Source organism: Dipodomys ordii, unplaced genomic scaffold (assembly GCF_000151885.1).
Source record: "Dipodomys ordii isolate 6190 unplaced genomic scaffold, Dord_2.0 Scaffold104, whole genome shotgun sequence".
NCBI classification, from domain to species: Eukaryota; Metazoa; Chordata; class Mammalia; order Rodentia; family Heteromyidae; genus Dipodomys; species Dipodomys ordii.
Genome location: NW_012267320.1, coordinates 3,169,668 through 3,184,742, shown reverse-complemented (window position 1 = coordinate 3,184,742; position 15,075 = coordinate 3,169,668). Strand labels below are relative to the sequence as shown.

The following is a 15,075-nucleotide window of genomic DNA, read 5'->3' as shown; positions in this document are numbered from 1 at the left end:
TACATGTAGTTAACCAATTTTGCCAGCACCATTTACTGAAGAGGCTGTCTTTCTTCCATTCTATTGTTTTAGCTCCCTTATCGAAGATTAGATGGCTTTAGGTCTGTAGGTTCATAGAAGGTCAGCTTCTTAAAAATGAATCATCCTAAACTTACGAATAATCTACTTACATGTTTCATGTCATCTTAAATGCCCAAATCCAAGGCGAAAGTCCTAGAATATTTCCTAGGATGGTCAGGCCACCTCAAATGTCCTAAAATGGATGGTATATCTCAGCAGTGTTTGACTTGGACAGCAGTCAGTGATGGAAAGCACTGATAGAAATCTTTGCAGTCTTCAGATCTGGATCCTAAGCTGCCAGAACCTTCTGTCACCTTCTTTGACAATCTGTTATTTTATGGCTCTTGCAGGCTTCGTTTTCTTGAGTTACTAGAAATCACAATTTATTTAGATCCAAAGATAAGTTAATCCTATCTTATAAAGCTGCTATTTTCAAAAAGAAAAGTGTTTTTAAGGTTGTCTTCTTTCATTTGATACATTTTGCAATTGTCTTTAAAACTATCTCATTAGTATGGATTTTTTTCCTTTCGTTTAAAAAATCTATTATTAATTTTATAGTACTTTCTGACAACTATGAGCTTTATTTTGGTTTGCCTTAACTGTATCTGCTAATTAATATTCTGACAATGTACACCCAGTATAGAAAGAAAATGTCCAGTGTCATTCTTTTGCAAAACCTGGGACATCATTTGACGCCTCTGGTCGGGTGCATTAGGGCATCGTGAGCAACACCAGTGTCCATTCTGGTACCATTTAATAAATACTTTGTGTTTCATCCTGCGGTAAATTCAGATTTCCTGGGTACGATAAGAACTTTTTTTTTTTGGTTGTGAGACTTGGACTCGGTGCCTGGGTATTGTCCCTGAGCTTTTTTTTTTTTTTTTTTCCAGTTGTGAGACTTGAACTCTGGGCCTGGGTTCTGTCCCTGAGCTCTTCAGCTCAAGGCTAGCACTCTACCACTTGAGCCATAGCACCACTTCCGGCTTTTTTCTAATTATGTGGTGCTGAGGAATCGAACCTAGGGCCTCATGCATACAAGGCAAGCACTCTACCACTTTGAGCCACAGTTCCAATTCTGAATTTTCCTGCCAGGCTGGCTTTGAGCCATGATGCTCAGATCTCAGCCTCCTAAGTAGCTAGGATTACAGGCGTGAGCCACCAGTGCCCCGCTGACATAAGAACTTTTCTTCTTAAAATATATAATAAGCTGTGCACCAGTGGCTCATGCCTGTAATCCTAGCTACACAGGAGCTAGGATTAAATAAATGTTCAATGAAATATATAATAAAGCACCAGAATGTGAAACTTGAGCCATGCCCCTCAGCCCTTCAAGCTTTTAATTATTTTTCAAATAGGGTTTTGCTGCTTACCTAGGCTGTCCTGCCCGGCCATCCTAAGCAATGCCTCTCAAGTAGCTGGCATGCTCGACAGGCACCTCTGTGCCCAACTGTTTATTGGTTGAGGTGGGGGTTTCATAAAGATGTGTGCAGATTCACTTCATACTGTGATCCTCCCTATCTCAGCCTCTTGAGTAGCTAGGACTCCAGGTGTGATATGCCATGCCTGGTTCAAATGGTTCTTAACAACAAATTGAGTTCTGGCTTTGAAAAGTAAACATGAAAATATTAAGCAGATTTTTGTCATTCATGTTATTAAAATTTACTATTTATTCTTGATTTCAATATGCTATGGAGACCAATAAGGCTGAATTTTAAGCCTATTTAAATTAAGTTAACAGCCCACAGCATGCAGTGAAAAAAACAATGAAAACTGGAATTCTTTTTTTTTCCCCCACTAGAATTGATTTTGTCCTCTCAGAGCATACAGAGTAAGGCTTTATCTATTGCTTCCCAGTCTCTGTTCTTGGCTACTTCTTAGCCCTCCTTAGTTAAGCTCTTCTCCCAGAGCTTCTTCCTGGCTCAGACACCTTATTCCCAGGGCTGTTGTGATAAGCAATAGCACACCAATTCATTCTTTGCAAAGTTGCCTCTTCCTGCTCTGTTTTGCCTGGCTAGGCCCAGTGTCATCTACTGATTTGTCACTAAAGTTCCTTCCTTTTTTCCCCTCTCTCCCTCTCTCCCTTCTTCTTCCTTTTCTCCCTCCTTTTCACCATTCCTCACTTTCCTTTCTCCCTTCTTTCCTCTCCCTACCTAGTACCTTACTCTCTCCTCCCTCTGACCTCTCAACTTTTTCCTATATCTCATTGTTCCATCTTAGAATCCCTCAAAATGATTTACAGTCTACAAAAATTAGTTTGTGCATTTAACTTTACTCTCATTATAGTCTAACAATCAGTCTGTGTAAGGCCCAAGAAATAAGTACTTTTTTGACAACAATCTGTAGTAGACAATACTTCTATCTTTATTATTATTGAAGAATAAATCTACAGGTAGGAATCTAAGACCTGGAAGAAATCTACCTACCTTACTAAGGTGATAGAAAACAAGGCAGGCTTTAATCCCTAAACCTTACTCCAAAGGCAACTAGAAATATCTCTGGGCACTTAGTCTCATCTAATCAGCCTTCGACCAGGTAAAAAGAGTTTTGGTGACTGAATCTCTTAGTGAGCATGTGAGTCCAGTAGCATCAGAAGCTCCCCTCTATAGTTGTGGTTTTGAAGTTTTTTGTTTGTTTGTTTCATATCAGTTTAATTGACTACTTTAGTTATACAGGGAAGCAGTTGTGTTTTGTTATTTTTATTTTTATATTATGTTTGTGGTGCTGAGGATTGAACCAAGGCCTCGTACATGCTAGGTAAGTATTCTACAGTTGAGCTATATCTCAAACAGGTTTCTTACTCTTCATACTTTTGGGTATTCATACTTCTGATTCAAGGACATTAAATACATATAAATAGCCTAGTAACATAGTATAATATAATAAATATAAATAGCCTAATAAAGGAATGTTGCTTATTTTCACGGTTGGTATCAAATGAGGACATCAGATCCTAAGAGGTCATCAGATTATAGCTTTGTGCTTCAACCTGACTGCTGATTGGGCAGTTCACAACCTCATACACAGACTTACTAAAAGAAGCAGCTCTAGAAAAGTCAAGATTTTAAGAAAACTACAACCTATAAGGGTAGGGTAGAGGGATGTCCAGGTACTGTAAAGCAGCATGTCATAAGAAGGATATGAGGTTTTCATGGAGGTAGTATCAAGAGGTATGTGAGTTTTCAAAGCCAGTGAGGTTGGTATGTATTCATTATCAGAACTGTATGGTTTTGCTTATGACCATTATCAGATCTTAAAATTGTTATTACATTCCACTGTTATCATGGAGTCATTGAAAGTACTCTGCTACCCCTCGCTAGCAAGTTCTTCATAAAACAAATCATGGGAAATGGCTAATATGTATGGTTCACAGGAATGTAAGCAACCATTGGAGATTAGTACTGTCAATTGTAGTCACTCTACATTTCTCTAGTTTTCCAGTATAACATTTCTTTACTCTGCGATGTCATCTTCCAAGTTCACTAGGCTTCCCCACTGTGAGCATTGCATGCTGATGAGGTTCATGCCCATGCCCTACATCATTACATGAACTATGTCTCGATTATTTGTAGGAACTAAGAGAAATACATAGTAAACAGCAACTCCAGAAGCAAAAGTCCATAGAAGCTGAACGTCTGAAACAGAAAGAACAGGAGCGAAAGGTCATAGAATTAGAAAAGCAAAAAGAAGAAGCCCAAAGGTAAGTCTTTTCATTGGACTGTGAACCCTTGTAAAAGAAACTTTGAGTATTCCTTTTCGCCTGACCCCTCCAAATGAGTACTCACTGTACCAGAAAACCTTGCATCTTTATGCGTATGTGGACAAGTACAAACACATGTGTGTATAAATCTTTGCATATCATAGTATCCTCTGAAGTTTCGGTTGGTTCCCAGAACTCTCCAGTGTAGATAAATGGAATTATACAAGGAAATTAGAACACTTGGTTGGCTCATTTGCATGCTAATGGCTAGAAAATGTTTCCAGTTCACAGCCTTTTCATAACAGTGGTGGTCAAAGTGCACGGGTTGAAATGAAAGTCCCAACCACACAGGACTTCTTCAGCAAGACCAGAATTGTATGCTTTTCTTTCTCCATTCTTTATTGTAGCTGCAAAGAAAACTTAAGTGCCAAAGGAGAGCCATCATTCCCTTGGACACACATATTTGTGTCTCTTTCTGTTTAGATACTTAACATTTGTTGTTTCTTCGTTTTCCTTGTAACCTATAGTATATTATAGAACTTTGTTTGTTACCTTTTTGTGCATCTAATTTTGTCGGTAGATATTTGCTTCTTAAACCTCAGCTAATTTTAGACTCCCAAAAAGAAAAATGGCCAAATGTCCTAATGATGTTCCATAAATGACAAAAGTTGGCTATTGAAATTAGACTGAAAAGGGGAAGATAGACACTTGAGGCAAGTCATTCATGCTGCCACTTGGCAGAAAAAAATTAAATTATGAGTAAAATGTTTATTAAGATTTAAGTTAAAAAGAACTCTTTACTGGATTTTCACAGTTATAGTGTAGAAATACAGTTTCTTGACAGTGTAGAAAAGAAGTATAATTATCTTACATTGTATCCTGTGGCAGTTTTCTAATTCCACGTAATAATTTTATACATTGCTTATATCGCAGGAAAGTGGTTCAAAAGAGAGACTCTAGAACTAGACTACTTGGATTAGCCAGCTATATGAGACAGAAAAATCATTTAATATCTCTGTCTTGGCTTTCTCACCTGTAAAATGGGCTTAATAAGAAATCCTGCCTTAATAACAAATTCTGGTATCAAGATTAAAGGAATTGGTTGTGGAGAGCTAATTGTTATTATGTAATTTGTTTCTGAGCATTGGTTTCATTTAAGATGATTATAAGAAGTATTATGGACCAGGTGCTGATGACTCATGCCTGTAATCCTAGCTACTCAGGAAGATGAGATCTGAGAATCACAGTTTGAAGCCAATCTAGGCAGACAAATCTGAGAGACTCTCCAAATAACCAGCGAAGAGCTGGAAGAAATGTGGCTCAAGTGGTAGAGTGCCAGACTTGAGTTCAAAAACCCCTAGTACGGGCACATGCAAAAAAGTACTAATGACAGAAAATTCACTTCCAGTCTTTTCATGTGAATTTCAGATTAAGGATATTATAGTTTTCAAGACTTAGATTTAATCCCAATTGTTTATTATGTTACCTACTTTGAAAATGAAAAAGTAGAAAATAGTCAATAAAGTAACCTCTTGCTTTCACTGAACTTCAGTTTTGGAGCATCATGGATGCAGGCAGGGAGGCATCATAATGATATGATCGATTGTTTATGCAGCATTTCACTTACAGCCCATTGGGTGTCCTGTATCATCATAAGTCATTTCGTCTGTGTTTTGTGGTGTTTGTTTATTTTGATTTTTTAGTTTAATACTAGTTTCAACACTGAGATGTCTTTGTTTTTTTACTCTTAGAGCCACTTTATGAAATACATTATATGTTTCTTTCTGTGTTTTTCTAAATCATGTGATTTCATCTCACTCAGAATTGGAGTCCTGAAAGTCTTTGTTTCATTGATTACATTGCTCTAGCTGAAGAACAATATTCCCTTGATGGTTAGCAGCCCATTGACTAGATGGAGCTTTTCAATGAAAAGACACGTCACTAAGGTTAAATTGGAGTTGATTCCTCGCTGTAATCAAGCGTCTTTGTTGGCAGACGAGCTCAGGAAAGGGACAAGCAATGGCTGGAACATGTGCAGCAAGAGGATGAGCATCAGCGGCCAAGAAAACACCACGAGGAGGACAAGCTAAAAAGGGAAGACACTGTCAAAAAGAAGGACAGTGAGGAGAAAGGCAAACAGGAAGCACAAGACAAGATGAGTCGGCTTTTCCATCCACACCAGGAACCAGCTAAGCCAGCTTTCCAGGCTGCATGGTCCACTGCAGGTATTAGAAGCCAAAAGTGATTTCAGGGTCTGGGCTACATGTAGCTTAGGATATAACTTGCCTTCAATAAATGAGGCTATGGGTTCGATCCCTAGCACTGGGGAAAAAATTCTCTCTCCCAGAACCTCTTAAGAAAATCTATGTCTAATCAAGCCCTGACTTGGACATATTAATAGAGATAAAATAATCTTCTCTCTTGTTTTGGAAAGTGCATCACTTTATTCCCTGAGATCAGTACAAGTCTGTTTAAATGGCCACCATCCCACAGGTATCCAGGAGTCCTCTTCTGACTTTACCAAAGTGACCTGAGTTCCATTATCAAACCCCATTCATGCACCTGTATTGCAAATGGTAGATTTGACTCATCTTGCAGAAGACACTTGCTGCCTTTCCAATCTGTTACTTTTGGAATTGTGTTGCAGTCTTTAGTCTATATTGTACAAAGCTCTGTTTCTTACCTTTTGAGAAGGACAACTCTGTTTTGGGACCTTTTAACATTATTTGCTTCTTTAAGCTAGCAGTATTTTCAAAATCTTTGTGTGCTTGTGTAATATTTTGCAAATAACTGAAAAAAGCAATTGCCTTTTCTTAATCAATTATATTGATTCATTTGATCATCAGTGTGCATCTTTATCATCGTAGTATACAGAAAGAAAAGAAGAAACACTTTGAGTTACTGTTTACACAGTGGCCATGGATGAGAGCAATGTAGAGTTGAGCCAGATGCATCCCTGTCTCAGATGCTTACAGCCCCAGAGGAGGACTGACAGACCATCAGATCCATGGGATGGAAAGGCTTAACATAGGAGGATACATTAATTCTTTTTTTTAATGAAGTGGGGGAAAAAATTCACCATCACTTAGTCTTACTAAATTTGTTCTGTTTGTCTTAGTATAAAATGAAGATTTTTTTTCCTCTTCAGTCAGTGGGACATGTTGTATTCCACACAACTGAAGACCTTAGAGAGAGAATATTTTTCCCTTCACTGCTTTTTAGATAAGATAAATATGTGTCAAAATATTTGTAGCTCTTGGGTAGAAAGGCTCAGGAGGCTGTAATTAGTTATTTTTAACCATAATCCAAATATTCTCTATTCCCATGCATTTTTAAATTTTCATTTAAAATCTTAATTATTTTCAACTGGATTCCATCCTTAGGCCCATTCTTTTCCTTCTATATTCATTAGGAATCATTAGTATTAGCATTAGTAGTAAAATGATGTATGACCACGTTAGGTGTCTACAACACCAACATTTCCACGTCTGTAAAAAGTTGAGCTTCTCTGCCTCCTCCCTGTCCGACTCAGATCTGAGATCATGTTGTCACAACACGTTGGGTGGGAAGCAGGGAGTATTCATGCTTTACAGATGTGCACTGCTAGAGTCCAGGCCAAGAAAAAGAGAGAAAGACTTTTAAGCCACCTGGCCTACCATACTCAGCAGTAGAATGACCTTCGTTTAGAGAGAGGCCATAGGTTTGAGTTGCTAAGGTCAGATTCAACTCTCCTGTGGCATTCAGTAAGTGTTCAGGACATTCCTTGAGTGGAACTGGGGACTCAGCTCCGTAGTAGAGCGCTTGCCTAGCATGCACAAGACCCTCGGTTCAGTCCTCAGCACTACAGCGCTTGCCTAGCATGCACAAGACCCTCGGTTCAGTCTTCAGCACTACAGCGCTTGCCTAGCATGCGTAAGACCCTCAGTTCAATCCTCAGCACTACAAAACATAGGAAGATGAAAAGAAATAGCAGAATTTTAAAAGTTTAATTCCTTGAATAGGTAGAAATAGTTCAGATGTTTCTTTAAGGTAACCTTAGAGGAGATGTTGGTTATTTAGCTTGTTTTCATACATTGGTGTTTTATGTAATTTTTTTTTTTTGCAACCTTCTTCCCCCCGCTTTTTTTTGTCAACAGAAAAAGGCCCGTTTACAATTTCTGCACAGGAGAATGTAAAAGTGGTCTATTACCGGGCACTATACCCTTTTGAATCCAGAAGTCATGATGAAATTACCATCCAACCTGGAGATATAGTCATGGTAAGAATAACCCCACTGAGAGTTTATCTTGATGATCAATACCTATCCTCTTTTTGCACTTTATTGAACATTTGTGAACTTGTCAGAGAATGTGAAATCCACTAATTCAGGGTTTAAGTTGTTGAAGCTCAGTCTTCCTATTTTTATTAGTAGAATGAAAGGTGATCTTTTTAAAAATATATCCTAATAAAACACAGTATCAGAGACAATGTTCTTAAACAGCCTTAAGCCTATAAATGTCTGGTAGTTTCTGAATTTAGAGGACTACTTGTATGCTGAGTGGTTGTTAAAAAATAAGCTTTAAGTGCAAAATAACCCTGTCATTTGTAATTGCCAATGATAATTTTTGTATTATTGAGTCAAAGCATCTTTTTTCTCTTTTATTTGTATGAAGTATGTAAAAAGCAATGATTTAAATGAAATGAATCTTTTTTACTACTCAAAGTTAACACTTAGAAGTTGGGGATTTTGCTTTGTTTTAATTTATGTTTTTTCTTTATAATAATAACTTAATGTATTCCTATGATTGCAACTAAAACTATAAGAACTAGTTTTAAGAAAGAAAACGAAACAATATAGTTAGCCTCAATATTTATCTTAAAGAAAACAGTAGTTTCTTGAGCTAGTTATTGACTTAAGAATTAGTCTTAGACTAATCACATTTCACTGTTTTTCCCCCCTTGGGATTTTCTGAATGAGTCTGAATTTTAAAAGAACTGAGACAACCATGCTTTTCACACTTAGGTGGGGACATGGTAATCTGGATTTTTATAGGAACGCTTTCTCTTTTAGGGGGAGGGGAAGATCTTACTCAGGTCTGTTCCTGCAGCCCTTATCTTATTATTGGGTACTGAATCCTTTTCCACAAAGGCTGGTTAGATGAGTAGACTTTAGATGTGCTTTAAGAATACGACATTTCATTAAACATCTATTTTGCCTTGCTTTTAAACCTTTGCTTTCCTTGTGGAGGTTAAAGGGGAATGGGTAAGTTCACCTGTAACTGTCAGGAAGCCTGCATCTTATTCCATGTCTTGTTCTTTTGAGTTACTTTAATTCTGTGTAAGTGCACATATCTTTGGGTGTTGTTGTGGCAATAGTGTGTGCTGAATTTGTACCGTGGATTGTACTTAAAAGAAAGGTGTAAATCATCTGAGATTGCAACTGGGCTTATATTTGCTGGATTAAACAGAAGACTAATTTGAAGGCTCTATATTTGGCAAGTTTCTATCTGAGTTCACAGACAAAAAAATTTCAAGTAGATTAAACATAAATTAAGTTCTGAAACTTTTTTTTAAAGCAGCTTAGAATAATTTATTGGGAAGAAGTACTTTTCTACGCTTTAAAAACCAGAAGACACTAAATATATAACTGTAAAGTTTCTGTTATAGAATATAGAAAAGATTATGGGTTACTGTTCATAAAGACGTCCTAGTGTTAACTCTGTGAGAGAGACTTGTAAGGCTTAGGCCAAGTCAGCAGAGGAGAGGAAGGGTCATTGACAGCTGGAAAGAAGGAAATGATTTAAATTACATGCTTAAATTTCTATGCAATCGGGAAGATGCAGGTTAAAGAAAACAAGATAGCTTCTCTCAAGTGAAAAAAAAATGTAAAAAGTTTGGCAACATCTAGCTTTGTCAAGAGTGTCTGAATATGGACATAATTACATCAACAACACTTATCAGCAATTCTAAGTAGTCACACCTCACTCTTGAGCCATTCAAAAAGCAATTTGATAATCCCTATTCAAATTTAAATGACTAATTCTGCTTGACCCAGAAATTCTGTTTTCTCTCTCCTTTAGTCTGTTTTGAGGTACATATACAAATATGTGTGTACTTTGATTTTCTGCATCATAGTTGCTAAAAAGCAAAGATAAATACAAAGCTAAAGAGTCAAAAGGAAACAGCCAATGATCAGTGAGAGCAAAGCAGTATAAGGAAGATGATTTTAAAATTACATAGATCTTCAGATACAGTTAGATTCTCTATTTTAAAAAAATAAAGCAGTATGTTCAGTATAATTGCATTCTAGTTGAAAATAAAATTATATGTCTCTGTGTGTTTGTATAATTAACAGTCATAAAATTTATACATCAAGCTGTTAACAGTTTCAAGGATATTTTTTTTTTCCTGCCAGGACCAATCTTAAATAATTCCTAGAAAGGAGAATGTCTACCTGGGATTAGAATGGTATTTACTTAGATGTCCCCAAAAATGTAATAAATGTGGAATGTACTACTCGGTATAACTTAGAAGAAGTGATGTTCTTCAGAAGTGGAGTATGGCTCAAGTGGTAGAACTCTAGCCTTGTGCAAAAAAAGTTCAGAGCTCCTAGGCCCTGAGTTGAAACCCCAGGACCCACACACATATCAAAAACAAACAACAACAACAAAAAAAAAACCCTTAGGAAATTAAATCAATCTTTCACAGTTGAACAATCCAGAGATCATTTTACTTTTATGGTATCATAATGATGAGATTCTCAGATTTCTCAACTTCTTGGAAAAATAGCCTTACTGTACCTTAGATTTTAAAAATATAATTTTTTCTTATTATGTAGGCTGAGTAAACATTAAAAATATTTTGCTTTTAGAAAAGCTTTGCTATTGGTGCACTTTTCAATTTTTTTTTTGCAGTTAACAAAAATTTGATGTGAATCTTGTCCTAATTATTGTTGATGATACAAAGATAAGATGATATCTGCCATTGTATATCTAAAATCCTTTTTAGAAAAATCAAGAGCAGCATAGGAAAAGGCCAGTATATGATAAAGTTCTCAATGAATATTCATTATCTCTTCTAACAATTTAAAAGCAGAAAGGAACCAGTGAGAATGAATGCGTTGAGAGAGGGCTTCTGACTGGAGACTTCTCAGTTGACTTTTGCCTTGATACCTAAAGCTTAGATGCTTTCAAAACAAGTGACCTTCCTTCTGTTCTGGAGATTCCCACAATATGGAGGATGAATAATCAAATTTGACATCTATGATGTATTAGAAGAGCATAAGACATGAAGAGACCTTTGCTTACTCCTGTTGTCTTTTGAAGACTGGATCTCATTTATCTCCCAGCTAGCCTAAAACTTCCTCAGGATGCCTCAGCACCCTAAGTGCTGAAATTATAGGTGTGCATTACCTTACCCACCAGCTTCTTCACTATTAAATTTTGTTGAGGTTGTCTTAAGAACACTGATCATCTAAATGCTTGTGCTGTCACTGAGGTACATTGTATTTGTCGGAAATGCTCAGAGAGGGGTTGGAGGTGTGGCTCAGTTGGTAGAGCTCTAGCCAGTGAGCAAAAGCATCAGGGACCATGTTCAAGTTCCAGTTTCAGACCTTAAAAGAAAAATGCTCAGAGAGCTTTCAAAGCAATAACAACTAGCTACTATCAGGCTCACCCCAGAGATTCTGGGGACTTTTAGGTCCTAGGCACTATTGAAAATTCTCTTAAGTTCATTTGTTATGAGGTAAGTTTCAAGAACCACTGATCTGATTGTGTCTTTTTTTCTTGTCATTCTAGAAACCTTAACCATTTCTAGAAAATACCCTTTTCCTAATATGCAAAGAAAATATTTTTCCAGACTCTGGTGGCTCATGCCTCTAATCTTAGCTACTCAGAAGGCTGAGATCTGAGGATCCAAGTTAAAAGCCAGTCCAAGCAGAAAAGTCCATGAGACTCTTATCTTCAAATGGCTCAAGTGTCAGAGTGCTTGCCTTGAGCTGAAGTGCTCAGGGATAGCACCCAGGCCCAGAGTTCAAGCCCCATGACTGACCAAACAAGAAAGAGAGAGAGAGGAAAGAAAGAAAGAGAGAGAAGGAAGGAAGGAAGGAAGGAAAGAAGGAAGGAAGGAAAGAAAATGTTCTTAAGGAGGTATTAGCCATCAGCTAGTCATTTGTTTTAAACTCTATTTTTAAATTTTTCTGATGTAGTAATACCTTTTCCTTATGTTTCCATATCTGATATCTGAGTTCAGTATGTGTAGTAACAATTAGCCATACTGTACTGCCATTTTGAGGAATTAGTATAGACATCCATTTATAGGTATAGGTAAGATTTGGTCCACCACCTGCATTGTAATAAAGCTTTATTAGAACCCAGACATGTTCATGTATTTGCAAGCTGCTTTTTGTGCTGTAACAGCAGATTTAAGTAATTAGACCAGAGGGAAAGAGCTTTAAAAGAGAATGTCTTCATCTAGGAGTTTGGGGGGAAATCTTCTATTTAAAAGCTGGTACATTCATGAAATCCAGGCAGCTGCTGATCTGATTGACTATACAGTTCCAACCTGTTTACTGTCCTGGTTTTCATATTCTGTGAAGGAAAAAGGAATTTCTATTTGCCTATTGTATTAATCAGCTTTCTGATTTCTTAGGTATTACAAATATTTGAGACAATCAACTTACAATAAGAAAGTACCTTGAAGAGCTATAGAGACGTTCAAGACCCAGATGTAGTGCCTCTTTTGTGACAAGTAGGACACTGATCAGTACTACAAAATGAAAATGGCAGCACTGAGCATAAAAAGAAGCATAATATCAGGCTTTAGACACATAAACTGAAATCTGAATCACTACTGATATATTTTTGATTTGCATCAATGATCTGGAATGTGCAATGTATAATTAATTAGTAACATTTTATAGACTAGCTCTGTAACATAATCCCAGAAACACAAGCAGTTCCAAGATCTATGCTTCACTTTGAATCTTTGCTTTACTTTGAAAATGTTCTACTAGAATTATACTCTAAATACTTTAGAATGTTGCTTTTGGCCTGGCTAAGTGAAATTATATTAAGACCTAAACTTTCAACAGTGAAATTCTTACTACAACCACCATTAGATGAGTGTACTTTATGCAAAAGTTTATATTACAGCCTGCTATGTAACAAATAAATTCAGGTGCTAAATGTCTTAGTGGATCATAATTTTATGTTTTTCCAAATACAAGAAGAAATATTTGTGGTTTTCATATGTTGACCTTTATGCTTTTTCTAAATGTGTGATTTGAGTTAGGTGTTTAGAATTATGTTTTTTTATATCCTCTGAACCTTGAAGTGAAAATGTAATCATTAAAATGAGTAGATCTCTTTGAGATTAAATTAAACTAATTGAGATTGTTATTGAGCAGTGAAGCGAAAACGCTTGTGTATGATTTCATTATTGCTCTTAGGGATGGGAAACGCCCTTGCTTGCAGAGCTAAGAACTGAAGTGGCCCCTCCTTCCTCCCCTAAGTGTGCACTATGGTGCCCCTTGCCTAGTTAAGGGCCACGGTCCCTTAACTAGAGTAGGGCCAGGCCTTTCCACAGGGTAGGACATTTCCTCTGGGCTGTTCCAGATTTACAAATTTGCCGTGAATCTTAATACTATATGCTGCATTTCAAAGTAAAAATAACACAGGTCATAAGTAGATAAAGCAGCTGACATTTGAGGAGCTCTAAATTGAGCAGCCCTCTGGGAATTCCCACAGGCAGTGGTCAGGGATCAACCTGAGCCCCCACAGACAATGACCATGGCAAGAAGTAAACCCAGAGATGCCAGGGTCCAGGCAGGCTCCCAGAGCAGAGAACCAAGCACAGGTCGTTTAGAGCCAACTAGGGAGACACCCAGATAACAGCCACAGCACAGAATCCAAGCTGGGTAACTGCAGAGATGGCTTTGAAAAAACCCATCACAAAAAGGAAGGGGTGGCATTGTCCAAGAAACATGGTACTCATAACCTGACTAATGGAATCGCAACCCCTTTGTACATATAACTACTTAATGATAACAATAACAATTTTTAAATCTATTGTTAAATCAAATGCAGTCACTATACTGACAAGTTTTGTTACTATTTCCATCTTCTAAAAGAAACTCTTAAACCCAGGAATTAAACTGTTCAAAATGATCCAGTTTACAAATTGTGTAACATTTAAATTGAGGCAGTATAATTGTAGAATAGTGTTCTTGAATGTTACATTTTGCAATCTTGAAACTGGCATGAACTCCTAACTGGCTCCTAGCTGACATCGCCTTTAGTCTATGAATGGAGGAGAGGGAGCTTGATCATTGAACTAGGGGAGAGAAGGGTGAGGAAAAAACAGCAGTGTTTCCAGTGCATAGCAGCTACAGAGTTGCAATTGGCATATTACCAGCATACAAACCAGGAAGGAAAAGCTTTTAAAAAAAATTTTTGCCAGTCCTCGGGCTTGAACTCTGGACCTGGGCACTGTCCCTGAGTTCCTTTTGAGAGCTAGCATTCAACCACTTTGAGCCAAAGTTCCACTTCTGGCTTCTTTGGGTAGGTTATTGGAGATAAGAATCTCATGGACTTTCCTACTTGAGCTGGCTTTGAACTGTGATCCTTAAATCTCAGCTTCTTGAGTAGCTAGGATTATAGATGTGAGTCATTGCTACCTGACAAGAAAGGCTTCTTCTACACTGGAGTTTGGCACAAAAGGAGATCAAAGTAGAAAACATGTCATTTTAAATCCTTATCTAGAGAATGGAGGCTGCTCAGAAAAAGGAAAGTAAGAACAAAACTATGAGAGAAGTTGAATGAACAATTACTACTACTATTCGCATCAATGGAAATATGAACAAGAATGATGGAACTGTAAAGAAAACCTTCCCCTTGGAGATACTGTACTTGATCTGAGAGAACCCTTCCTTTTTGGTTGGTTGGACACTTATCAGCCTTAAGTTTTTATTTTATTCACACAGTAAATATTTTCTAAGTGGTGCTGTAGCAAGCAGGTAATCTCTACTTGCTAATATTTTGTAAATACATGTAGAATTGAATAGGAAGCGTTGTATTTTACTTCTTCCAGCTTCTATTCCAAGCATTCACTTATTCAAATAAACTTGCAAATATTATAACCTATTACTTACTCTACACTGAGTACAAGCGGATATTTGCTTTGTTGACAGCTTTTACTTCATCTTTTTTAAAACTAAATATTTGAATGGATTAGTCAACTGGTAATTTTTCCCCAGATTATTGTTGCTTGGACTCTACCCACTCATTTCTGTGCTTTCTTTTTTTCTTTTTTTTTTTTTTTGGGGGGGGGTCTAGTCATGG

At 37.1% G+C, this 15,075-nt stretch overlaps 1 protein-coding gene across 1 annotated transcript in view; it reads left to right on the top strand.

Moving 5' to 3' along the window:
- The window catches only part of Itsn1 (intersectin 1 (SH3 domain protein)), a 195,520-nt gene that overhangs the window by 115,767 nt on the left and 64,678 nt on the right, over positions 1-15,075 (top strand). Inside the window, exons 18-21 of the mRNA XM_013027430.1 lie at positions 3,630-3,757; positions 5,753-5,982; positions 7,894-8,015; positions 14,497-14,555. Of these exons, the coding sequence (XP_012882884.1) occupies positions 3,630-3,757; positions 5,753-5,982; positions 7,894-8,015; positions 14,497-14,555 (539 nt within the window). The remainder of the gene's footprint in view (positions 1-3,629; positions 3,758-5,752; positions 5,983-7,893; positions 8,016-14,496; positions 14,556-15,075) is intronic.